This window comes from Anomaloglossus baeobatrachus, chromosome 6, assembly GCF_048569485.1.
Source record: "Anomaloglossus baeobatrachus isolate aAnoBae1 chromosome 6, aAnoBae1.hap1, whole genome shotgun sequence".
Classification (NCBI taxonomy): Eukaryota; Metazoa; Chordata; class Amphibia; order Anura; family Aromobatidae; genus Anomaloglossus; species Anomaloglossus baeobatrachus.
The window spans coordinates 183756465-183783796 of record NC_134358.1 but is presented as its reverse complement, the minus strand read 5'-3'; the positions used below and the strand labels follow the sequence as shown (position 1 = coordinate 183783796).

General features: G+C 44.7%; 1 protein-coding gene across 4 annotated transcripts in view; it reads left to right on the top strand.

Annotated features, from left to right (window-relative positions):
• The window catches only part of SPIRE1 (spire type actin nucleation factor 1), a 265068-nt gene that overhangs the window by 179508 nt on the left and 58228 nt on the right, over nt 1-27332 (top strand). For all 4 annotated transcript variants that reach the window (XM_075314570.1, XM_075314572.1, XM_075314571.1 and 1 more), the window contains exons 4-7: nt 13665-13790; nt 24872-24955; nt 26353-26517; nt 26705-26791. In XM_075314570.1, the coding sequence (XP_075170685.1) occupies nt 13665-13790; nt 24872-24955; nt 26353-26517; nt 26705-26791 (462 nt within the window). The remainder of the gene's footprint in view (nt 1-13664; nt 13791-24871; nt 24956-26352; nt 26518-26704; nt 26792-27332) is intronic.

Sequence of the window (27332 nt, the reverse complement as noted above, 5' to 3'; positions counted from 1 at the left end):
GGAGTGAGGAAAAGGTGAGTATAAACGTTTATTTTTTTCTCTGTGTTATAGGATACAGGCCATATACCAGGATGGTATATGAGCACGATGGGGACATATAGCAGGATGGGGGTATATGAACAGGATGGGGGGTATGTGAACAGGATGGGGGGTATATGAACAGGATGGGGGCTATATGAACAGGATGGGGGCTATATGAACAGGATGGGGGGTATATGAACAGGATGGGGGTATATGAACAGGATGGGGGTATATGAACAGGATGGGGGTATATGAACAGGATGGGAGTATATGAGCAGGCAGGATGGGGGTATATGAACAGGATGGGAGTATATGAGCAGGCAGGATGGGGGTATATGAACAGGATGGGGGTATATGAACAGGATGGGAGTATACAGTGCCTACAAGTAGTATTCAACCCCCTGCAGATTTAGCAGGTTTGATAAGATGCAAATAAGTTAGAGCCTGCAAACTTCAAACAAGAGCAGGATTTATTAACAGATGCATAAATCTTACAAACCAACAAGTTATGTTGCTCAGTTAAATTTTAATAAATTTTCAACATAAAAGTGTGGGTCAATTATTATTCAACCCCTAGGTTTAATATTTTGTGGAATAACCCTTGTTTGCAATTACAGCTAATAATCGTCTTTTATAAGACCTGATCAGGCCGGCACAGGTCTCTGGAGTTATCTTGGCCCACTCCTCCATGCAGATCTTCTCCAAGTTATCTAGTTTCTTTGGGTGTCTCATGTGGACTTTAATCTTGAGCTCCTTCCACAAGTTTTCAATTGGATTAAGGTCAGGAGACTGACTAGGCCACTGCAACACCTTGATTTTTTCCCTCTTGAACCAGGCCTTGGTTTTCTTGGCTGTGTGCTTTGGGTCGTTGTCTTGTTGGAAGATGAAATGACGACCCATCTTAAGATCCTTGATGGAGGAGTGGAGGTTCTTGACCAAAATCTCCAGGTAGGCCGTGCTATCCATCTTCACATGGATGCGGACCAGATGGCCAGGCCCCTTGGCTGAGAAACAGCCCCACAGCATGATGCTGCCACCACCATGCTTGACTGTAGGGATGGTATTCTTGGGGTCGTATGCAGTGCCATCCAGTCTCCAAATGTCACGTGTGTGGTTGGCACCAAAGATCTCGATCTTGGTCTCATCAGACGAGAGAACCTTGAACCAGTCTGTCTCAGAGTCCTCCAAGTGATCATGAGCAAACTGTAGACGAGCCTTGACATGACGCTTTGAAAGTAAAGGTACCTTACGGGCTCGTCTGGAACGGAAACCATTGCGGTGGAGTACGTTACTTATGGTATTGACTGAAACCAATGTCACCACTGCCATGAGATCTTCCCGGAGCTCCTTCCTTGTTGTCCTTGGGTTAGCCTTGACTCTTCGGACAAGCCTGGCCTCGGCACGGGTGGAAACTTTCAAAGGCTGTCCAGGCCGTGGAAGGCTAACATTAGTTCCATAAGCCTTCCACTTCCGGATGATGCTCCCAACAGGGGAGACAGGTCGGCCCAACTCCTTGGAAAGGGTTTTGTACCCCTTGCCAGCCTTGTGACCCTCCATGATCTTGTCTCTGATGGCCTTGGAATGCTCCTTTGTCTTTCCCATGTTGACCAAGTATGAGTGCTGTTCACAACTTTGGGGAGGGTCTTAATTAGTCAGAAAAGGCTGGAAAAAGAGATAATTAATCCAAACATGTGAAGCTCATTGTTCTTTGTGCCTGAAATACTTCTTAATACTTTAGGGGAACCAAACAGAATTCTTGTGGTTTGAGGGGTTGAATAATAAGTGACCCTCTGAATAAACTTTTCACAATTTAAAAAAAAAAAAAAAAAAAGAAAGAACATTCTTTTTTGCTGCAGTGCATTTCACACTTCCAGGCTGATCTACAGTCCAAATGTCACAATGCCAAGTTAATTCCGAATGTGTAAACCTGCTAAATCTGCAGGGGGTTGAATTCTACTTGTAGGCACTGTATGAGCAGGCAGGATGGGGGTATATGAACAGGATGGGGGTATATGAACAGGATGGGAGTATATGAACAGGATGGATGGGGGAATATGAGCAGGATGGATGGGGGGTATACCAATAGATGGGGGTATATCAATAGGATCGGGGTATATGAACAGGATGGGGTATATGAACAGGATGGGAGTATATGAGCAGGATGGGGGAATATGAACAGGATGCTGGTAAAGGAGCAGGATGGGGGTTTATAGCAGGATCATATACAAGGCAGGAGGATCATTACCAGGATGGGGTACCTTAGTAGAGAATTTGGGGACATTACCCCCATAACAGTGTCAGCAGCAGATCCTCGCCCCATAACAGTGTGTCATGACCACATTTTTTGCTTAAAGTTTTATTTTCCCATTTTCCTCCTCTAAAACCAGGGTGCGTCTTATAGTCCGGTGTGTCTTATAGTCCGAAAAATACGGTAGTTTGCTGTTATTTCCACACCTTCAAGGACCTTAAAGAAGCCTACCAGCCATCACTCCATGATTCTGGCCCAAAACTTGACTCTGACACCATCTTACTAATGTTGCATCCTTGTTGGGACATTGTGGCCATCCCTCAACCATCCACTACTCCATCCATCTATCCATCCATCCATCCATCCATCTGGACCATTGAGGGTTGCATCGCACTCATCAGTAAAGAAGACTGTTTTAAAATTTAGTCTTCATGTATATCTGGGCCCACTGCAGCATTTTCTGCTTTTGAGTAGTGTTTAGGGGTAGCCGAACAGTAGGTTTATGCACAACTGCAGCCTTTGGATGATCTTACACCTTGAGGTTTGCAGGACTCCAAATGCGCCAGCAGCTTCAAATACCTGTTTGCTGCTTTGTAATGGTATTTTAGCAGCTGCTCTTCTTCATTATGTTTTTGTGTGCCCAAACCGATCTGTGCGGTGTATCAGCTATAAATGTCTTCACCACATAATGATCACGCTTATGTTCTTGTGAACATCTAATGGTTTCCTACCTTGTCCAAGGTATTGCACTATTAGCCACTTTTCGACAGCCGAGAAATCCTTTTTCTTTCCCGTATTGCTTGAAACCTGTGGTCTGCTTTAGGCTATGTGCACACGTTGCATTTATTTCAGCGCGGAAAAAAACGCACCCTCTGGCAGAGAGGAGAATTGTAAACAATGCGTTTTGGAAAAAACGCATGCGTTTTTCGTGCATTTTTCATGCGTTTTCCATGTGTTTTCTTCAGGTGCGTTTTTGACCACATGATCCAGTGACAGTGCCACAGTACATCCAGTACACAGTGTCAGCCTTCCTGCAGAGATGTGAGTGTTGTCCACAGGAGAACACAGCTGCCCATGCCTACGATTTGGGTTCAGGCTGCTGTGGAGCTCTATTCTACGTGCAGAGAACACTTGTCTCCGCAGCATAAATTGACATGCTGAGGCTCGGGAAGCTGCACCACAGGTCAGTTTATGCTGCGGAGAAGAAAAGCACAGTGGGCACGGGATTTCTAAAATTCCTTCCACTGTGCTTCTACTGCACAACGCAGCGTTATGGACGCAGGGAAAACACTCTGCGCCCATAACACTGCAAACCCTGATTGTGGGCACACAGCCTAAAATGTGTCAATGGATGTCAAACATATATATAACGTCCCATCCCCCCTGCATATTCTAAGCTGGCGCCCTTTAGTGCCTTTCATGTGGCACTAAAGGGTGCCTAGCCTTGTATTTAGCCCAAAGAAAAAAAAATTAAAATAAATGACATGGAGTCCCCTTTATTTTTGATAGCCAGTCAGGGTAAAGCAGACAGCTGTAGCCTGCAAACCACAGCTGACAGCTTCATCTTGTCTAGTGATCAATTTGGAGGGCTCCCCAAGCTGTTTTGTTTTTTTTATTTATAAATAATTAAAAAAAAAAAAAACAAAAAAACGTGGGGTCCCCGCCAAATTAGATCACCAGCCAAGGTGAAGCTGACAGCTGGGGTCTGGTATTCTCAGGATGGGAAGAGCCATGGTTATTGTACTCTTCCCAGCTTAAAAATAGCAGGCCACAGCCGCCCCAGAAGTGGCGCATCCATTAGATGCGCCAATCCTGGCGCTTCGCCCCAACTTATCCCGCGCCCTGGTGCGGTGGCAAACGGGGTAATATATGGGGTTGATACCAGATGTGTAATGTCACCTGGCATCAAGCCCAGCAATTAGTGATGTCACGGCGTCTATTTGATACCAGACATAACTAATTGACAGTAATAGCAAATAAAATTGACAACAAAAAAAAATTTATTTGAAAAAACACTCCCCAAAAACATATCCTCTTTCACCAATTTATTGAAAAGAAAAAAAATTGGGTCCGCAGTATCCATTTTTGACGTCCCACGTCGCCTCTGGACCTTCTAGAATATGGGGGGCACGCTCAGGGAACGTGTCCCCCATTTTCTAGTAGTGCAGACCCTCCATTTGAGGAGAGTGGGTGCAAAGAATCTGCACCCACTCTCCCCGGGTCACAGCTACAGACTGCCAAGCAGCAGCAGCTAGCGCAGCTCACACTGAACACAGGAAGCTGTCAGCTGCTCGGCACATGTGACCGGCGCGCACTGTGAAGGAGGAGGGGGCCGCAGGGGATCAGCGCTGTGACAGGTACGGGGGTTACCGGGGAACACCGGAGGACACCGGGGGGAATAGGGGGTGACCTGGCAGGGCCTGGGGAGCAGTTTTCTGTCGCATGTGTTATTGCACATGCGACAGGAGAAGGGCGGCCGGTGCGCTGCTTTGCGCGTGGCCATGTTGGATTTTCGGGAGGGGGGGCGGGCACTTTGGCGACACCGGGGGCTTTCCTGAACTTTGCCAGGAAGTGAGGTCAACAGGAAACCTCTTGACCTCACTTCCAGGTAAATGCCTGCGTTCTGTATGCCGACAAAGCCCGCGGACCGCAACAAAAAAGCAGCGAACTGCGTTGTAGCTGCGTTCTGACCCGCATCATTGATTTCAATGGGGGAGAGAACGCAGCCACAACACACAAAAGAAGTGACATGCTGCTTTTCTTTCCGCACCGATTTTTGGCATCCAAAACGCTGCGTTTAGAAACGCAGCGTGTGCACTGATTTTCGACTTTCTCATACACTTTGCTGGGAAAGCTGAACGCATGCAATTTGCCACTGAAACGCTGCGGCTCTAAACGCAGCGTTTCCGCGGTAAAAAACGCAACGTGTGCACACAGCCTTATAAAGGAATCTGTCAGCGGGCTTTTGCTACCTCATCTGAGAGCAGAATGATGCAGCGGTTTTTTGGTTTTAGCCATGCAGTATTGCTGAAAAAGCTAACTACATCCACACCAGGCTCTCTATGTACAATGTCTATGAACGGTGTTCTGCTTATCACATTTAGGGTATGTGCGCACGTTGCTTTTTACCTGCTTTTTACCTGCTTTTTTGCTGCTTTTTCTTCTGCGCTGTTTAATGCCAAAATGGATGTGTTCTTCTATTCAAGCAAAGTCTATGATAATTTGGGTTTCTTGTTCACACTATGTTGTTCAAAATGCTGCCTTTTTGTGGCAGAACTTTGGTCAAAAACTCTGCTTTGCAGTGCAAAACCCAAATGGCAAAAAACAATTGACATGTTGCTTCTTTGAAAAGCTGAGTTTTTGACCAAAGTTCTGCCACAAAAAGGCAGCATTTTGAACTGCATAGTGCGAACAAGAATCCCAAATTCCCATAGACTTTGCTTGAATAGAAGAACACATCCATTTTGGCATTAAACAGCGCAGAAGAAAAAGCAGGTAAAAAGCAACGTGCGCACATACCCTTAGGGAGTGTCGGACTGCAAGGCATGCGATGCTGTAGTCTGAGCATTGATAATCTGATTCTGAGATGTTCATTGCAAATAAACAGCACAGAGCTTGGTAGAAGACACACTGCTGAAATCTGTTTTTTTAACCCCTACAGCATGCTGTCAGAAAATTATATAGAAAAAGACTGCTGACAGTCCCTTTTAGGTAGTTTTCTTTAACATACAGAGCTGAGGTGCATTTACCTGAGCATTCTCCTGCTTTATGTCAACAGCTCATAGTGGCAGGAGTGAGGGTCCCTACAGATCTGATATTGATCTGATCTATTAGTAGTTTTGCACTTCTCGTAAACCGTATGTAATTTTAGATACACAGTTATAATAATAATAATAATTTTTATACCTCGACAAACCTGTTCCGCAGCAACTTACAATTCAGAAGGGACATATACAGACAATATGAGACAATACAGAATAACAAAATCTTCCCCGTAAACATAAATAAGCCTATACTCGCCTCCGATGCGGTCTCTGTTTCTGCGATGTCTGAAGTTGCATTGCTGGGGGTCATGGGGCATTGTTATGACACAAAAGCCCTGTGACCAATTAGTGCCTATAGTATTTCTCCCCGCCTTCGGACATTTGAGCAGGATGTGAGCGCTGCGCTGACTTCCTGCTGAAATGTCCGAAGGCGGGGAGAAGGAAGTCGGCACTGATTGGTTACAGGGCTCATGTCGTAACAATGTCATGTGAGCCTTGGGAACGTGACTTCAGACTTCGCTGGAACTGCGGCCGCACCGCAGGTGAATATGGGCTTATTTATTCTTACGGGGGCGAACAAGAGGAATGAGTAGGGGTTGTCCAAGTAGTGGACAATCCCTTTAACTTGTGTCACTGGTCTGTTATGGACTTTTTCTCTGAAAATTTAAAATAAAATAAAGGCACTAGGAAACCTTCCACTTATGTGCTGGGCTGTCCGGAGTGTATTGTTAGTAGACTTGGCATTTAGAGAGAACAGCAGATCAACTTCTGCAGATAAAACGTGTTACACAGAGGAGCTCTTGTCTCTTCCTGGTAATGTGCTCAGTAGTGGGTACACTCATCAGTAAGATGGTAGAATGGGTAAACAATCACACAAAGATACCATTATTACAGCAGGCTTCTATTCCTTCCCATCAACTTTGCTTTTAGGGCTTCTGCTTTGGATTTCTTGACGAGTTTTCTCATCCTCTGAAGTTAGAAAGCTGGAATTTCACATGACAAAAATGAGTGCTCTGAAGAAAGATATCACAAGGTCAAGATCATCTGTGGTGAATGGAATCACGAGTCACTGTGAGCACCGAGCTTCAGCCCTTCCCTCTTGTGTGCTTCTGCCCTTATAGCTGACGCCCTCACGTGTACATGATGCTGGAGTGTTCTGTGTTTTTTGAGGAAGCCGTTTTTGATTAAAAAAAAAAAAACAAAAAACAGCGTAAAGGCCATCCCAGCGTGACAAGGTGTACCCCAAGCGGGACCATGCTACACACCCTAATATTAAAACCTTATCATGTCAGAACCGACCTCAATGTGAATAAGGGAAGAGACTCACCGGGTCCCAACTATGCACACCGCGCAATGAATACTGTATAAATGAAATGCCCAGCTCAGAAAAAGGGGGCCACGTACCGTTTGCACTGAATACAAGCAACTAAAGCAAATCCGAAAAGATGAACTGGATTATAAGTTCGTATACATGCAAAGTATAAGAGCATGTTCACACTGGCCGTTAACTCCGTCACATACTTCCGTCATTGCCCTCAAGGGTGACGTAAATATACGGTGCCTTGTGAAAGTATTCACCCCTTGGCATTTTTTGTGTTTTGCTACCTCACAACCTGGAATTGCACTGTTTGGTTTTTTTGGGGGGGGTGTTTGAGTTTGCATTAGTTCATATAAAGAACAAGCCTACAACTGTGAACATTTGGTGTTCTTTTTATTCTGAAGCAAACAACAAATAGGACAACTACAAGATGATCACTGGCGCTAAAGATATGAAGGTGGAACTGTTCGTAGCTAGACAGCCCTATGTGATAGCCAGCTGAAAGAAGCTCAGTAAATGAGGGCCACCATGCTTTCAAATGGAAATCTTAGCATAAGAGTATCGGGGATCAAAATAATGATGATGATTCTTGAGCACACTGCTGGGGTTTCAACAAAAAAAAATATCTGGGATCAAGGTATTAATGAAGGTCCCAGAATACAAGAATCAAGTTCTATAGCTGGGAAAAAAGGTATTAGCAGGGATAGTGGGTGAAAGACAGGTTCAACTGTTTGGAAGCTGTGCCTTATAACCTGCCTGTTACAATTTCATACCCACAGTGCGCACATGAGCAATCCAGTATTAGTGAACTTAAGGATGATACTAAAATCTTGAGAGAGACATTAAGATGGTTACAGTTGATGTCTGAGAAGAGTGCAATCAGTTAAATGCACGTACTTAAATCCGTCGCAGGAACCAATTGTTGTGCCACTGTCAGTGTGCTCAATCTTGCCTGCCGTGTTTCGATGGTTGGTGGTCTTGAAATAACTCATGTAGAAGTCCAGGGGTGTTCCACCTTGAAGAAGGATTACAATTACAGCTACAAGTCACTTTTGCGTAAGGCTACATTCACACTTTTGTTTTTTTTTGCATTAGTCACAATCAATTGTGACTGACGCAACGGATGCGTTGCAGATAGTGACACAACTGATGTAACTGATGCTGCAAAAAACGGATCCGTTGTTTGTTTGTTTTTTTAAAGGGTATCAGCTGATCGTTCAAAAAAGCCGTCCACCAGGCGATCAGCTGAGTGTTCACAAAAGCCGCCCGCCAGGCGATCAGCTGAGCGTTCACAAAAGCCGGCCGATCAACTCATTGTTCCAGCCGCTGGAACTGGAACTGAATTTACAGTCGATCGTGGTTTTTTTACTGTGGCATGATGACAGTAAAAAAACAATCCTCCGCGCACAAAAAACGTTGCATTGTGTGTTGCTCCCACCCGACTGTCAGTCACTCCACGACAGATCCGTCATGGGACGGATGCAACGCAATGCCATCTGTCGCAATCAGTCGGTAATAAGTGTATGGGGAAAACATGGATTCCTGCAAAATATATTGCAGGATACCGAATTTCCTCAAGGCAACGGATTGCAACTGGTGCAAAAAGACGGAAGTGTGAATGTAGCCAATGTCTCTGAGCTTTCCACATTTTGCCATTGGGATTTCTGCCCATTCCTCAAGGCAAAACTGCTCCTTCTCCTTCAAGTTACATGGTTTCCTCTGGTGAACAGAAATCTTCAAGTCTGACCACAGATTCTCAATTGGATTAAAGCCTGGGGTTTGACTAGGCCACTCCAGTACAATGACTCTTTTAAACCTCTGAGTGTTGCTTTATCAGTGTTCTTTGGATCATTGTGTTGTTGGAAGGTGAACCTCCGCCCCAGTCTCAAATCACTGAAGTAGGTTTTGTTCAAAAATATCCATCTTCCCCTCGACTTGGACCATTTTCCCTGTCCCTGCTGAAAAACAAACCCACAGCATGATGCTGCCACAACCATGTTTCACTGTCACAATGGTGTTCTTGGTGTGATGAGCATTGCTGGTTAGGTGCAACATATATTGTTTAACTTGGTGGCCAAAAAGTTCATTTTCGGTCTCATCTGATTACAGCACCTTCCTCCATACACTTGGGGAGCCACCACATGTATTTTAGCAAAATCAAAACGAGCTTTCCAAATGTTGGCTGTAAGTAAAGGCTTTTTTCTGTCCACTCTTCTATAAAGGCCAGCTCTATGGAGCGTACTACTTATTTTGGTTGTATGGACAGATACTGTTGTCTATGCCTGGTACCTCTGCAGCTCCTTTAGGGTTACCTGTGGTCTCTGTGCTGCCTCTCTGATGCCTTTCTTGCCCAGGGTTAGAGTTTTGTTTGGCGGCCCTCTCATGAGAAATTTATTGTGGTACCATGTTTTTTACATTTGATGATGGTAGATTTGATGGTGCTCCAGGGGATCATCAGAGATTTGGATATTTTTTTAGAACCCAACCTTGACTTGTACTTTTCAACAACTTTGTCTCTCATTTGAGATCTCCTAGGTCTTCATAGTGTTTGGTTAGTGGCTTCTCTTGCTTAATGGTGTTGCAGCCTTCAGAAAAGGTGTCTATATACTAACAGATAATGTGACACTTAGATTGCACATAGGTAGACTTCCGTTCTTTAAGCATGTCACTTAGGGTATGTGCGCACATTGCATTCTGACGTGACAAATAAAAAGCAGCATTTTGTCATTACATGTGCGTTTCAAAAAGCATCCAAAACGCTGCATTTTGGATGTATTTTGAATTCATTTTGGATGCATTTTTGACAGTGCGGTCCCACACGGCACTGCTACATCCCCATAGATCATGGCTGGCTGTGAGACAGAGCCGCACGATCAGAATGAACTCGGATGAACTTCACCCGACTTCATTCTCATCACGCGGCTCTGTGTGTGTGCCGCGGCCTGATTTGCGATCACAGGTGAAGGACTCACCGGTGACCGCATGTCCCTTGAGTGACTGAAGTGAGCCACGCGATCAGCAGTGCCGGCACTCAGGTTACCCGCAGCCACAACTGAAGTCCTCTCTGTGGAGCTCATAGGAGCGGCGGTGTTCTACGGCTGCTCCTGTCAGCTTCATGTAGCAGAGCTGGATGCGTCGATCTGGAGGGGTATTTGGGGATTTTAATAATGTGGTGAAAGAGGGTGGTTTTTTTTGTCTTTTATTCCAAATAAAGGATTTTTTGGGTGTATGTGTTTATTTACTTTCACTTACTACAGGTTAATCATGGGGGGTGTCTCATAGATGCCTGCTATGATTAACCTACGACTTAGTGGCAGCCATGGGCTGCCATTAACTCCTCATCACCCCAATTGCCATCGGACCATTGCAGTTTGGGATGAGCTTGGTAGAGTCCCGGGACTGTCACATCTAATGGAAGCAGCAATTCCGGGCGGCTGCTGGCTGATATTTTTAGGCTGGGGGGCTCCCCATAACGTGGGGCTCCTCCCCATCCTGAGAAAACCAGCCTTCAGCCGTGTGGCTTTACCTTGGCTGGTATCAAAATTGGGGGGGACCGTACGCTGTTTTTTTTTTTTTTTTAAATTATTTATTTTACTGCACTACATAGACCCACCCACCGGCGGCTGTGATTGGTTGCGGTGAGACAGCTGTCACTCAGTGTGGGGGCTCGTCTGAATGCAATTAGTCATAGGCACCGGTGGGCGAGGAAGCAGTGAATACGAGCTGGAATAATGAGCGGCCGGCAATTTCAAAAGCAGGAGAAGCCGCCGGTACTTTGCCAGCCGTGCAGCGCCGTGCCAGTGATCGGTGAGTATGAGAGAGGGGGGGAGAGGGAGAGACTGACAATCTGAGAGAGACCGACCGACAGAGACAGACAGACACAGACAGAGAGACCGAAAGACCTGCGTTCTGTTTGTCAAAAAAGCATGCAGAACGCAACAAAAATGCAGTGCCAAGCGCATGTTGATTGCGTTTTGACACACCTCATTGATTTCAATGGGTGGAAAATGCAACCAAAACGCACAAAAGAAGTGACATGCTGCTTTTTTAAACGCATCGATTTTGTCAAATGTTTTGCATCCAAAACGCTGCTTTTAAAAAAAAAAAAACAAGGTGCACATGGAATTTGCTGACTTCTCATACACTTTGCTGGGGAAGCACAACGCATGCATTTACGCTGCTGTTGTAAATGCGGGAAAACACACAACGTGCGCACATAACCTTATGAAGGTAATTTCTTGCACAAGAAACTTTTAGGGGCTTCATAGCAAAAGGGGTGAATACATACGCACATAGCAATTTTTATTTTTTATCTCGTGAATTAAATTTTTGCCTTTTAATTTTCTCACTTCACTTCCCTGACTTAGACTGTTTAGTGCTGATGCATCACAGACAAATTGGATTACAAAAATATTCGAGTAACAAGTATAATGGGAGTCAATGACTTGGCAGTTTGTCTCTCCGCCCACATACAGCCAGCCATAAACAGAGAATTCCCCGGGGAGGGAGGGGGGTACACATTAGATCCAAAAACATTGTTTTAACTTCCAATGAGAACAGCTCAGACAGCAAGTGGCTCTCACTGGGGTGCCTGCTCACATCATGCAGTGAAGTGAGCCTGTGCTTTTGTGTTTTTATTGTTTCATGGATGAAGCATCTGAGCACCGCGAGTACCCTAGCATGCCATTAAGTATCTAACACAGGCGAGCATGATGCATTAGTTGTAATGTAGCAAAATAGGTAGAAAGCCATGGGGTGAATACTTTCCAAAGGCACTGTCATGGCGATCATGCGCACAATTGCCACCAGGAACTCTGTATAAGGTATAGCCAAGCTCCATCTGTCACAGCCAGGGATGGTCCCTGCACTGCCCCTGGCTTTTTAACTCTAAATGCCACTACCAATAGCGATCACAGCATTTAAGAGACGGGGAGAGGGAGTGGCTCTCCCTCTTCCTTAAAGGGAACCTGTCACCAGATTTGGCGACTATAAGCTGCGGCCACCACCAGTGGGCTCTTATGTACAGCATTCTAACATACTGTATATAAGAGCCCAGGCCACGGTGTAGAACCTAAGAAACACTTAAGGGGTGGTGCAGTGCAGACCGTTCGGATGGGTAGCTCCGTTCTCCGGTACCAGCGCCTCCTCTTTCAGCCATCTTTGTCCTCCTTCTTCTGAAGCCTGGGTGCATGACACGTCCTACGTCATGCACATGAGCCGGCATTGAGGTCTTGCGCAGGCGCACTACAATACTTAGATCTGCCCTGCTCAGGAGCCCAGTATCGGCTTGTATGGATGACCTGGGACGCGTCATGCATCCAGGCTTCAGAAAAAGGAGGACAAAGATGGCCGAAAGAGGAGGCGCTGGTAACTGAGAACAAAGACGCCCATCCAACCAGTCTGGACTGCACCGCCTTTTAGGTAAATATTATAAAGTGATTTTTACGTTCTACACAGTGGCCTGGGCTCTTTTATATACAGCATGTTAGAATGCTGTATATAAGAGCCTACTGGTGGTGGCCGCAGCTTATAGTCACTGAATCTGGTGACAGGTTCCCTTTAAAGTGATTTACCAATCTCATAAATGTGTACCTATCCCTAGTAAGATATCTGCCTCTCCCAATCATTGAGATGAAAGAATATACTCAGGCACTCACCTGGTTTATAGTCTATCATCAGTGATATGGTGCACATGAGGACACTTCACCCCAGCTCATCACCGGCTGCCATAAACACGGTGCCAATCAATTCTCCTCTATTGACCTTTGTAACACTTTGCTCTCTGACCATACGAGTGTCGGTGGGATCATCAGTGGCCACTTCACGTGTACATTCGTTCTCCTGCCATGTCTGTTTTATTACATTTTGGTTCCCGTCAAAACTATTCTGGAGCATCTCTTCTTAGTTATGTGTTGCTGTTCCTGTTTTTCTTCTTAAAAATATATGAATGAATTAAAAATTTTACTATTCTCCTTGTCAGAATAAAGTGTATAAAATCGATGGTTATACTAAGAAATAGGAAATGAAAACCTTCCTCCATACATTTACAGGAGCAATGTCAGAGTAACAGTGAGACACCGATATAAGAATGCCCCATTGTAATTATTCCATCAAAAATAAAACCCTGGAAAGGTTTAATATTCTCATTATAATTATATCTGGCCATTTGTGAGAAGAACACGTGTTACATGTAAAGTGAGAAGGTGCCACTGTCCTAGCTGGCATTACATGGCGATTTACTGTGTGTTTTATTTATACCGTACACTCCATTATTAAAGCTGTGTAATAACCATGTGTTTATTTCTCCTAACAGCTGTGTGCCTCCCATCTGCCAACGCCATCCGAAGCCGCCAACCACTACCAGGCAGTATGCCGGGCGCTGTATGCAGAAACCATGGAGCTACACATGTTCTTATCAAAAATTAAAAGTGCAAAAGAGGTGAGCTATACTGTAATCCAGACGTAATTCAGTGTGAACGTGTAATATCTCCGTGTAGTGAGATGTTATCATTTTACAATCCATGTTCTCTTCATATCCTTGTCTCCGTCATCCCAAGGGAAAAACTAAATGCACTTCATCTTTACCAGGAATCTGTCACCAGGATTTTATTATTCCAACCGTGAGCAACAAGATGTTGGGGCAGCAACTCTGATTCCGATATCACTTATTGGGCTGTTTGCTGCAGTTTTGATCAAATCCATTCTTTAACCCCTTCAAGACCTTTGACGGATATATCCGTCATGGAGCGTGTGAGGTTAAGCCCCGCCCCCTGCCGCGGGCAGGATGCAGCGATCCGCGCACAAATTAGCTGTTTTTAACAGCTGACGTGTGCCTGCATGTTCCGAGTGGAATCACATTCCACCCAGAACATTTAACCCCTTACATCTCGCTGCCAAAGTCTGGCAGTGAGATGTATATGCCCGCGGCCATGATTTTCACTTACCGCCGCCCCCACCGGAAGTCACGTGCGTGATCACGTGACTTTTGGTGATTGCCATGGTAGCAGGGTCATGTGATGACGACTGTAGTTAACGTGAGTCACTTCCTTTCAATGCCGTAATACAGCCGTCATTGAAAGTAAAGCACCATATCTGCACTTCTCAGCTCTGTAGCTGTGATCTGCAGATAGTGCAGAGCGATCGGATTGCTAGGGGGACTAGTAAAATAAAAAAAAGTGAAAAAAAGTTTTAAAAAAAGAAAAAAAGAAACCTAACCATTCAAATCACCCCCCCTTTCACCCCATTGAAAATTAAAGGGTTAAAAAAATAAAACCTATACACACATTTGGTATCGCCGCGTTCAGAAATGCCCGATCTATCAAAATATAAAATCAATTAATCTGATCAGTAAACGGCGTAGCGGCAAAAAAATTCCAAACGCCAAACTTACGTTTTTTGGTCGCCACAAGTTTTGCGCAAAATGCTATAACAGGCGATAAAAACGTAGCATCTGCGCAAAAATGTTCCATTAAAAACGTCAGCTTGAGACGCAAAAAATAAGTCATAACTGAGCCATAGATCCCAAAAAAGGAGAACGCTACGGGTTTCAGAAAATGGTGTAAAACGTGCGCCACTTTTATTGGACAAACTTGTGATTTTTTTAACCCCTTAGATACAAGTAAACCTATACATGTTTGGTGTCTAATCAAAACTACAGCAAGCAGCCCACTAAGTGACACATGGCTGGAAATGGAGTATCTACCCCTACATCATTTTGCTCTCAAATAAGGTAGTAAAAGCAACTGACAGATTCCATGTAAGTAGGTTTGCACCTCCACCCCCAGTATCTGATAGAAACCCTTTTATTGCACCTCTCATTACTCCTATAGGTAACAACTTTGTTTCTTGTAAATCTTATAATCATATTAGAACAAAACTTTGTTAGCTAATGGAAGGCTCCTTTAAAAAAGACTTATCTAGTGCAAGCAGGTCCATGGATTCACTTTTCACAAAGATTATTGCTAAAAAATTATGTTTTGGGCGACTTTTACTTATTACTAGTACTGAGCCAGACCCAGGTGCGGGATTCCGGCTGCACGATCCGGAATTGGCAATTAATAAAAATGAAAAAAAAAAACAATAAATAAATGAGCGTTTTATACTTACCGAGACTCTGTCATGGCGGCACACTTGCTTCCGGGTCGCGCTTTCACTTCCTCTGCTGTGCACACAATCACACAGCTTTCCGTGTCCGCCCACAGGCCGTCTTCTCAGCTGTGATTGGTTCCTGGCTGACGCGCCCCCAGCCTGTGACAGTTCTGCCGTGCAGTCATCGCTTATCGCGGTCAGTACTACGCTGCACTCAGAGCGGGCAGCTGTGCTCTATGGCTGCTCGCTGTGACATGTAGCAGAGCTGGATGTGTCTCCGCTAGATCTCGTGTGGATTACACCGGAGCTGCAGGGCTGTGTTGGGATAATAAAGTGGTGAAGGAGGAGGCTGCGTGTGTAATTTATTCCAAATAAAGGATTTCTGTGTGTCTTGTTTATTTACTGTAATTTACAGGTTTGTGATGCGGGTATCTCACAGACGCCCGTGCGATCACAAACCTGGGGCTTAATAGCAGCCATGTATTAATTAAGTGGCTATTACCTTGATTGCCACTGCACCAGGGCATCTCATCAAGATGAGCCGATATCACACCGGAATGGCCACATCTAACAGATGCGGCTATACCGGACGGCTGCGGGCTGAGGATATACCAGCCCCCGGTCGGCGTTATGGCTGGGAATGAAAATGGGGGGGGGGACCGCACGTCTTTTTTTTTTTTTTTTTTTTAATAATTTCAATTTAAAAAAAAAAATGCATGCGATTTATCTTAGGCAGCAGTCACACTTGCGAGGGACTCCCACGAGTCTGACATCGCAGCACAGCCGCACACACATCTGACAAGAGCATGCATGTGTTTCTAGGTACATGCACGCTCATGTTCAGACAGTGGCAGGCTGTGCCGTGTGATATCATGTCAGACCCGCACGACTCTGACATTGCATCACCCGCAGACGTCTGAGGGCTCTTGTACACTTGCGTACAGCTTCCGATGCGACAGCATCGGAAGCGATATGCAAATGACCCTCTGCTGCGGGTGTCAGCCGAGGGTCATGCGACTGTGATGCGATCTTGCAATCGCATCACAGGATCAGAGAAGATAGAGGGAGCACTTTCTCCCCATCTCCTCCACTGTCTCCACGTGCATCGGTGCGATCCCATCGCATGACACACGGCTCACGCTGGCAGTACAGCAGAGCCGAGTGTCATGCGAGTGTCTGTCCCTGCCACTGAGGTCAGTGAGAGCGGACCTCTGCTGCGGCCAGCACTGAGGAGGGGAGGGGCTGGAGCTGTGGAGGAGACAGCCCAGCCTATCACAGCCGCTCAGTCAGTGTCTACACTCAGAGCGGGCAGCCGTGCTTTACGGCTGCTAGCTGTGAGATGTAGCAGAGCCGGATGTGTCGCCGTGGGACGAGGGGATTACGCCGGAGGGTGTTGGGGTAATAAAATGGTGAACGAGGCTGCGTTTGTACTTTATTGTAAATAAAGGATTTCTCTGTGTGTTTATTTACATTCATTTGCAGGTTTGTGATGCGGGTGTCTCACAGACGCCCGCGCGATCACTAACCTTTTACCCCGACTGGCACCGCATCACGCCGCCGAGAAGAGCCGGTAATGTACCGGTATAGGCCGCATGTAATACATGCGGCTATACCGGGTGGCTGCGGGCTGAAATACCAGCCCCCGGCCGGCATTACCATGGCTGGGGATGAAAATTAGGGGGGACCGCACGTCGGGTTTTTTAATCATTTATTTAATATTAAAAAAAAAAAAAGCCGGAGTCACACTTGTGACGGACACACTGCTTTCCCCGCCCACTGGCCATTCTGCCGCCTGTGATTGGTTGCAGTTAGCTGACACGCTGCCACTTACGGTGGGGGCGTGTCTAGCTGCAACCAACATGCGCCGGTGGGCGGGGAAAACAATGAATATTGAATTGTCGGCTCCGGAAGGTAACAGCTTGACCCGGAAGGAGTGTGCCGCCATGACAGCGCCTCGGTGAGTATGCCGCGCTTGCTCCTAGCCCCCTAGCTCCTCCACAAACATTTTTACCCTCCGGATTCCGGTCCCCATTGACTTATATGGGCACCGGATTCCGGAGCGGATCGGACTTATTTTTTAAATCGGTTAGTGATCCGCCGGCCCCGGATTATTGGCCATTCGATCAGCTCTATTAATTACCTAAAGTCAATTCTATGTCGTGGTTTCTCCAATCACCTCTTAAACTATGTGCGCACTAGAAAGTGACTTTTTCTTAAGAAAAAGTCAGACCCTATGAAAGAATCCCGCATCCACGGCAAAACCGCACCCGCGTTTTTGCCACGGATTTACCGCAGATGCTCCGCAAGTTGGTCCCTGCGGATTTTTACCATTATCTATGGCAAAAACCGCAGGTACCTGCGGAAAAGAGGTAACATGCTCATTTTCTCAAGAAATTTTCTCAAGAAATTCTGCAGAAAGAATGTTCTTGAGAAACAAAACGCAGTGTGCACACAGCTATTTTTTTTTCCCATAGGTTTTGCTGGGAAATGTCTGCAGAAAGGTTACAAACATTTCTCAAGAAATTTCTGCAGCAAAACCGCGGGTAAAAACGCAGTGTGCGCACAAGGCCTTAAACAGTATGTGCTTTGCTTTCTTGTCAGTAATAATCTAAAACTCAAAAAGATGATAAATTCCTGATAGGTATGCCTAATCGATATGCCTAATCGCCATACTCTCTTGTGATGTGGCCACTGAATGGAGAGATGGTTGTGCATGTGCCTAATCGATATGCCTAATCGCCATACTCTCTTGTGATGTGGCCACTGAATGGAGAGATGGTTGTGCATGTGCCTAATCGATATGCCTAATCGCCATACTCTTGTGATGTGGCCAATGAATGGAGAGATGGTTGTGCATGTTCGCATGTGTCCATTCACATCTGTGGGAGTTAGTGAGCATTTTTTCCTTGAGTGATAGTTGTGGTTCAGTAGCTTCATCCGATTGCTGACCGTATGATACTTTGACACTTCAATGATCTGTATATTCTTGTTCTGAAATCAACGTAGTTATCACTGTGTTGGCATTGAAAGATAACCAGGCCTAAAGTAACCGTCACACATAACGAGATCGCTAGCGAGATCGCTGCTGAGTCATGGTTTCTGTGACGCAGTAGCGATCCCGTTAGTGATCTTGTTATGTGTGACACCTACCAGCGATCAGGCCCCTGCTGTGAGATCTCTAGTCGTTGCAGAATGGTCCAGGCCATTTTCTTCAAAGGCGATGTCCTGCTGGGCAGGACACATCGCTGTGTTTGACACTGTGTGACAGGGTCACAGTGACTGCTGAGATCGTTATACAGGTTGCTACTGCACCCTGTATTGTTCCTGTATCGCTGGTAAGATCTGACTGTGTGACAGCTCACCTGCGATCTCCCAGCGACTTACCTGCGATCTCTATCAGGTCACATCGTTTTCGGGATCGCTGGTAAGTCGTCGTGTGTGACTGGGCTTTAAGAACAGGGAAGCAGTGATTAGGGGAAAGTGGAACATGCTGGAGACTGGTGATTTCACAAGAATGATAAGTGTTTTCCCAAATTGCGATTTGACTCCTCCCTAAAGGCTGCTTTACACGGTACGACTGATTGTGCAATTTCACAATCGATCGTACCCGACCCCGTCCTTTTTGCGTCACGGGCAAATCGCTGCCCGTGTCGCACAAAGTCGGTAACCCCCCATCACACGTACTTACCTCTCGTGCGACCACGCTGTGGGCGGCGAACGTCCACTTCCTGGAGTGGGAGGGACGTGCGACGTCACACGGCCGCCGGCCAATGGAAGAGGAGGGGCGGAGATGATCGAGACGTAAACATCCCGCCCACCTCCTTCCTTCACATAGCCGGCGGCGGCCGCGTGACGCAGGTGAGCTGCTGTTCATCGTTCCCGGGGTGTCACACGGAGCGGCGTGTGCTACCACGGAAACGATGAACAACTAAATTACACGATATTATGGAACCTAGCGACCAGTACACGACTCACGATTTGTGAGCGATACTGCGTCGCTAGGAGGTGTAACACAGGCCGGCATCGCCAGCAATGCCGGATGTGCGTCACAAAAAACGTGACCCTGACGATCTATCGCACGATAGATTGTCTGGTGTAAAGCAGCCTTTACACCAGCCCTAGGGCTTATTTTTGGAGTAGGGTTATATTTTAAGCATACTCCAAAAATCCTGTAAAATCATGCTAGGGCTTATTTTCGGGGTGGGTCTTTTTTTCGGGGAAACACAAACCGCTCAGTCAGGAACTGAAAGAGAGGGCGAAGGAGCAGCTATCTGCTGTATAGATATGAATGGGCTGCAGAGAGGTGGCTGGTATCTCATGAGTTAACTCCTCAACCTCTTAAAGTAGCAACTGTGCCTAGACCTGTTCTGGTGGTCCATCTCCCTGGTAACAAACTTTACACTGTATAAGATAAAAGCTCATAGCAGGAGAGTGACAGCAGATGGAAAAAGTAAGTCAATGATAAACATGGTTATTTTCATGCTAACAATATTCATTGCCCAATATCCGCATACACCATTACATTTAGAGGTTGTAGATTTCTGCAAGATCAGATGACGATGTAACACTTTTTGTGTTATGTGAGAAACGTTGGCAGTCTCTGTGTTTTGTTGATATGTAATTAGCACAGGGCATGCAATTAAAAAGATTTTGCTGCCTCATGGACTTTGTGCCTTTACTGATTATATATAAAATTACTAACTGCAGGGGAGAATATGAAAATAAATCTCAGCCGTCACCCTGTTTGTGGCCATGCCGTGAAATAAAATGGGACAGTCGTTCGGATTCTGTGGGATTTTCAACAATATTAGCTTGGAGGTTGACGTATTGTTGGTCTATAGGGTGTATGGTATCTGCCAAGTACAGATTACAGGGAGTGCCTGGTGGAAGAGCGCTTCTGTCCTCTAGATCTAAACGTCATTGGGTGTCCATTTAGCGTCATCTAACTTTTTTTTGTAAGTTTTTGTCTGGTTACGAGTCTTTAGTGTGTTAAATGGGTATTCCAGTGGGTTAAGGTTAAGAAAAGAAGAGTTGGGTGGATCCCAAGTTCTGCCACTGACAAGCATTAAACCAGGCGGTAGGTCTAATAAAAAATTTAGTTTATTGGAATGTGTTTCGGAGTAGAACCTACTCCTTCCTCAGGTATGACAGAAAAGGTCTCGCTTCCTCCTTTAACAAGAGGTCTGACCTTCTTTATAAGGAAGGTGGTGATTCTTTTGGGAATTGGAAGTTTTTTAGACTTACCGCCTGGATTAACTATTGTCAGTGCCTGGGATCCACTCTTCATATAGGTGTGCCACGCTCAACCTGGTCAGGTCTGTGACCAACCTTCCAGTTCAACCACAATTGTCCATGATGTTACATAGGGAGCACCTTTTTGTTTTTTATCTCTCTAGTAAGTAAAAGTTGTCACCTATCCACTGGAGGAATTCAGTGCAGATGGCAGCTCCTTAGGGAGTCAATGGAGTGGCAAGCATTAAAGTGCCCCCCCCCCCTCTGGCAATTGGCGGAGGTTCTCCCATCGATCTAGAAGTTCCTAGTTGTGCATGGTAGTAGCTCTCTTCATTCACGTCTTTAGGGGTTAGTAAGGCTGCGGATGGGTGATAACTTCTACCTAATGGAATTTAGACCAATCACGGGTCTTTTTCTTTGATAACTGTTTTCGGACCAAGTGACTTTTACCTGTTGGGTTTTTCCAGTAGTGAGTGTATAATCGGCAGTCCCGTCGCTTTTGCTACTCTTGTTTGGAGATATAATAATGAATGATGCCTAGACAACTGGCTTTTTGTGAAGATAATTTAGCCTTTCTGGCCCCTTGGCGTAGACGGAGGGCACACAATTGTTGCTAGGTAACACCCTCTTTCCCATTCTGTATGCAAGAATTCTAAATTCAGGGTATTGTTTTCCTTTTGTGCTTTTATCTTTTCTTTTTTCTTAATCTGCCATTTATTTTGTTTTACAAAACTTGATGAAGTCAAGACATTTAGAAAAACTTTGTATCGTAACCTATTTTTTTGCTTTTGCCCTAAAGTTCCAATGATGTAATCTTGTACGTATGCCTTCAGCCATCGTATGTCCGTCAGTGGGCCGTCCTAGCACCGGTTCCCAGTATAATTGTCAGCTCTTGTGCTTTTGTTTCTTTAGTTTTTTATTATTATTTACAAATTTGAGTTTCCAGTTTTATCCTAGTACTGGATTATGTATGCAGCTTGTATATGAAAGGCTGGATTAACGTCCCTTATTGACAGTCTGCTGGTGAGAGATTTTGTTGGCACTCGCATTTGGCTTTCCACTAAAACAACCGAAGAGAAATCTTCAAAGATTACGTCTAGCATGCATGTCTTGAAAGGGCACTGTGTTTTATAAAGGCCCTAATAAGCAGCATTCTCAGAAAAAAGCTTGTGTCTGAAAAAAAACCCCTATCCCAGCGTCTTTCAGAGTGGCAGACAATTATAGTGACTTAAAAGGAAAGCATCACGCTGCGAGGCTGCAGAGCCCAAGCAAAACAAACATGCTTCAGTGGAATTAGTATGTATGATCTGACTCTATAATGGAAGTCGCTGTGTACACAGAAATGTACTTATTTATCTGCTTTCCAGGTTCTCATTTCTAGATACACCTTGTGTCGCTGTGAACTTTTGTCTCGCATCATGGTCGTAATCCACAGAATACAGGAATTCTCCAAATGTGGCAATAATGAGCCTGAAACAACCAACTTGTCTATCAGAAACAGTTGTGCTACATTTGATTAATCAGTACCATTTTTGTGTATACAGCTTCTATGCTGATCTTGGTGTGTCCACATATACTGTGTCTATTTCCACTCCTCAAGATTGAGAGATGTCTGGAGGAAAACCTGTAATGAAACCTCAAATCCGGCGTTTCCTGGGTGCAGTAGTTAGGGTAAAGACGGAGTGCTCGTGGTTGAATGCACTCACCTGGAGATAGTGAAAACAGACATAAATTGGTGCGAGGATGCTCTCCTAACAAAGGCAGCTACTCAGACTTGCTTAGTAGGAGCTCTCCAGTAGGCTCCACACAGAAAATGAAGACCATGTGTGCCACTTGCATTAATTATGTATATGTACCTGAAGAAGGCATCTGCCGAAACGCGTTTTACAGCTCCAATATGTTTTTTATGCCAACAACATCAAATTGTATTTACTTTTACGTCAAATCCATTGTGGACTAAACCGGGACCTCATCACACGCGGCGCACACAGTCTTCACTTCTCAAGATTGAAATTGTAACACCAAAAAGGAAAAGTGGTGAAATGATGGAAATCATAGGGTTGATAGAAATGCTAATGATATGCAAATGATGAAAAAATGGAAACCGCATTTTCAAAACATCTTGATTTATTCAGTAAAGAGTATGAGCCCCACAGGCAGAAATATCAACACTTATACACTTAGGCTGCTATTAACAAGGCTACTAATGGTTGTCTGAGGAATGTTCTGCCAGGCTGAATGCACTTGGACATGCAAATCATCAAGGGCTGCTGCTAGCAGCTCCCTTTGCAATTGCGGACCAATGACGTCTGTAGATGTATTTGATGGGAGACAAATCCGGACACGTGCAGCTATAATAGTACATTTAGGCCACACTGGGTGCTCACGCACGAGCAACATGTGCCATGGCGTCTTCTAATTCATAAATGGCTCCTAGGACACTTTGGAAAAATGACCCTACTATGTCAATCAATCGTGTGATTTCCATAATTCCACACCTTTTCCTTCTAGATGTTGCAGTTTGAATGTTGAGGAGTGTATCATTTATCTCCGACTACACAGAGGTTATTTGTAGTCTGTAACCATGGAGAAACAAAACTGAATGATATGTTCAATCAGGACTTGCTTCATTTTCCTTTTTTAAAAGCGTGAGAGGAAAACTGCTGCAAAGATGTACACAATTTAAGGAGTGATCTCTCCTTTGTGTTTGGCGTTTTGAGAATAGCCCTGTGTCCAAACTAAGGGTATATGCTTGTGTTGAGTATTTGCAGCAGATTTTTCTGCAGGAAAAACACTGTTGGATACACACGTTATTGACACATTTTCACTGTGATTTTCATGTGGGGGTTTTTTTTTTTAACCAATCATTTCAATGGGTGAAAAATGCTGCAAAATCACAGTGAAAGAATTGACCTGCTGCAGATTTGAAAAATTGCATTCATGGTTGAAATCCACAAGACAAGAAGGAGCAGCATGTGCGTAAAGGGCGCGTTACACGCTACAATATATCTTACGATGTGTTGGCGGGGTCACGTCGTAAGTGACGCACATCTGGCTTCGTAAGTTACATTGTAGCATGTAACAGCTACGTGCGATTGAATGGTAAAACGTTCATTGCGTGCACGTCGTTCAATTCCTAAAAATTAAACGGCAGATTGTTCATCGTACCTGGGGTAGCACACATAGCAGTGTGTGACACCCCGGGAATGATAAACACATCTTACCTGCGTCCTGCGGCTCCTGGGCCGGCAATGCGGATGAAGGAGGTGGGCGGGATGTTTACGTCCCGTTCATCTCTGCCCCTCCGCTTCTATTGGCCGGCTGCTGCGTGACGTCGCTGTGACGCCGAACGTCCCTCCCACTCCAGGAAGTGGATGTTCGGCGCCCACAGCAAGGTCGTATGGACGGGTAAGTACGTGTGATGGGGGGGTTACTCGTTTGTGCGACACGTTCAACAAATTGAACGTGCCGCACATACGATGGGGGCAGGTACGATCGCATACGATATTGTATGCAGGGTCGTATGGTGTAGATCAGGCTTAAGATTTTATAAATCTCAATCACTTTGGTACCATAAAGGCCTGCATTTTTGCCTTGTAAACAACCCCTAACACTGCCGGTTTCTGCATGGTTTTGAAGATTTGCCACCATAATGCTTCTAAATTCTTACCGGATAGGTAGGCTGCCGGTGAGCACAGATTATTCCTTAAACTTGGCAACCTTTTGTAAGCCAGTTGTAAGGTTCCCTTTAAAAGATCAGATTTAATTTTAAACTTTGGATATGTGCATAAAATGCTGAGTAATTTACGTTACATAATCCTTAATCTTCATTTAATTCTAAAAGTAAATCCACAATTCTGCAGATTACTGGAAGCTGTATTTACTGTGGAGTCTGTTTTTTACCAAAGCCGTATATAGTTCTGAAGTTGCCCTCTGAATTGAATAGTCAAAAGTTTCCCTTTGAAGAACAGTCACACTAAATGTTTTGCACCATCGCCTCTATATAATCACCATAAAATAAAAACCCTAAATATAATAGAACACTTTAACTACAACCTACTGTCTCCTCCCCATTATCCCCTATGTACCAGTTGTCCACTGGTATTTTGTACGACTCCTCATGTGGAGCAACATGGAATTACTGGCACTCTATAAATAATAACAGCAATAATTTACCTATTATATTTTTATATTTTGTAGAAATTAAAGAAAATTCAAGAGATGGAAAAAGACACAACCGACCGATCCAGCGGGGACCTTGATGATCTTAAAAATGCAGATTGGGTATAATGCGATTATTATTACTGTTAAAATACAGAACTTGTCACTTATACCATTGTATGTTATTATCAGATAAGAATATTTGGGACCTTTTAAAAACTTACATTGCATATGCACTGCTTTCCCTGCTCACCAGCATCTATAATTAGTTGCAGTCAGACGCGCCCCCCGCCTATATGACAATGTCTGAGTGCAACTAATCACAGGCTTTGTCTGTGGGTCTATCATACAGTAAAAATAAATAATTGTCGTAGGGTCCCCCCATATTATGATACCCAGCACAGATAAAGCATACGGCTGCAGCCCCCAGCCATTCACTTATCTTGACAGTGTATCAAAATAGAAACCCCATGCGGCTTTTTGTTTTTTCATGTTTTTTTTAATTATTTTAATAATTTTTTAAAAAAGCAGCGTGCGTTCCCCCCCCCCCCCCCAATTTTGATACCCAGCCATGATAAAGTGCAACAGCTGGGGGCTGGTGTTCTCCGGCTGGGGAGACCCATGCTTATTGGCCCCCCAGCCCAAAACATGGCAGCCTGAAGCCACTCAGGATTGTTGCAACCATTAGATGTGACAGTCCCTGAACCTTACCCTCCTCTTCCCAATTGCCCTGGTGCGGTGGCAATCAGGGTAATAAGAGGTTAATATCAGCTCACAGCTGCCACTAAGCCCTAGATTAGTAATGGGAGGCGTCAGAGACCCACCCCCATTACTAATCTGTAAGTGAAAGTAAATGAACATAAACACCGAAAAAATCCTTTACTTGAAATAAAATATAAACAAACACCCTCTTTCACCTCTCTATCAACCCCCTATGAGGTCCCACAATGATGCCAGCTCTGTCACATCTGAAGTCGCAGACTGTGATCATGGAACATGACAGCCTGCTGTGGACTTCAGGCAGAGACTGAGCAGCGATGAGCAGTGAGGTCACTCAGTTAAGTTGCGGTCACAGCTAGAGGTTCCCACGGACCTCCACCTGTGACCGCAGGTAACCTGACCTCAGGTGACTTCCGTAAAGTTAGCGACCTCAACTTAGGTGCAGGTCATGAAGATTAATGAAGTAAAAATACTCAACGTGTGCACGTGGCCTACGACTTCTGAAAAGTCTTTTGTATGGAACAGAAACTAGTCTAAAACTTGTTTGCCAGTGTGAAAATTACAGAATTTCTAACTTTTTTTTTTTTATGTAGATAATAATTTAGATAATATAAATATTTTTAATTGTCCATAGATCCTGAAGTAAGTGTGGCCAGATTAACCTTTTAATGGCCCGTTAGTTTGTAGTTATTCATTTTGATTGCTTTTGATTCATACATGAAGATTAACAGAAATGTTATATTATTTTGCTCTAAAATCCAACTTGGTCTTTTTGGTCCATTATTTTCATGTCTTCTCAGGCCAGGTTTTGGGTCCAAGTAATGCGTGATCTACGAAATGGAGTCAAACTGAAGAAAGTACAAGACCGTCAGTACAACATGCTGTCTATTGAGTACGAGCTGACTCCATACGAGATGCTGATGGATGACATCCGCTCCAAGCGTTACACCCTGAGGAAGGTGATGGTGAGTCGGTGTACCCTTGTGTATTGTCTATTAACAGCTGTCCCTTCACTGACGTATTCAATATCTGCCTTGTTCTCTGTGGCACCTTTTCTTCTGATGATGAAGTGCAATGTTTCTAGTAAACACAATTAATGACATAATCATCAAACCCTTTCTTACCACTCTTCTGCTGTTTATTTCATTCTAGGTTCAGGGTGACATCCCTCCACGATTAAAGAAGAGCGCTCACGAAATAATCCTGGATTTTATACGGTCCAGACCCCCGTTAAATCCAGTATGTATTCTCACTAAGCAGTAATCATGTACGCCATGCTCTTAGCTCTTCTGGCTTGATGAATTAAATGCCTTCAGATTCCATGCTAGCAGCCTCTGCCGTGCTATTTGTGCACGCAGCCTCTTACTGTAAAAGCAGATTATTCATCCAAACAGCTGGCAGTGCACTCGCCACACGCATAATCAGGTCAGATGCATTTTGGAAACACATATTTTCCGCTGTATACAGTATATGTTTCATATGTTACCTATTTGTAATGTTGGTTGAAATTAATATTGTAATTTTACTTGCTGGAAACAATTTCCAGACTGAATATGCATAAACATGCATGGTGTATAGCAGTTTTTGTTTTTTTTTTCAACCTTTGTAAAGGCGAGTTTACATTAGACAATAATTGGGGAGCAAGCTCTCCTATGAATGCTCATGGCCCGATATCATGCAATCTAGGCAGACTACTGGTTTCATGGCAATTGTGCAAAACACTCATGTGTTAGGTGACTTAATTGTTAATCCTGCTTAAAATTATCGTTCTCAGCAGCAC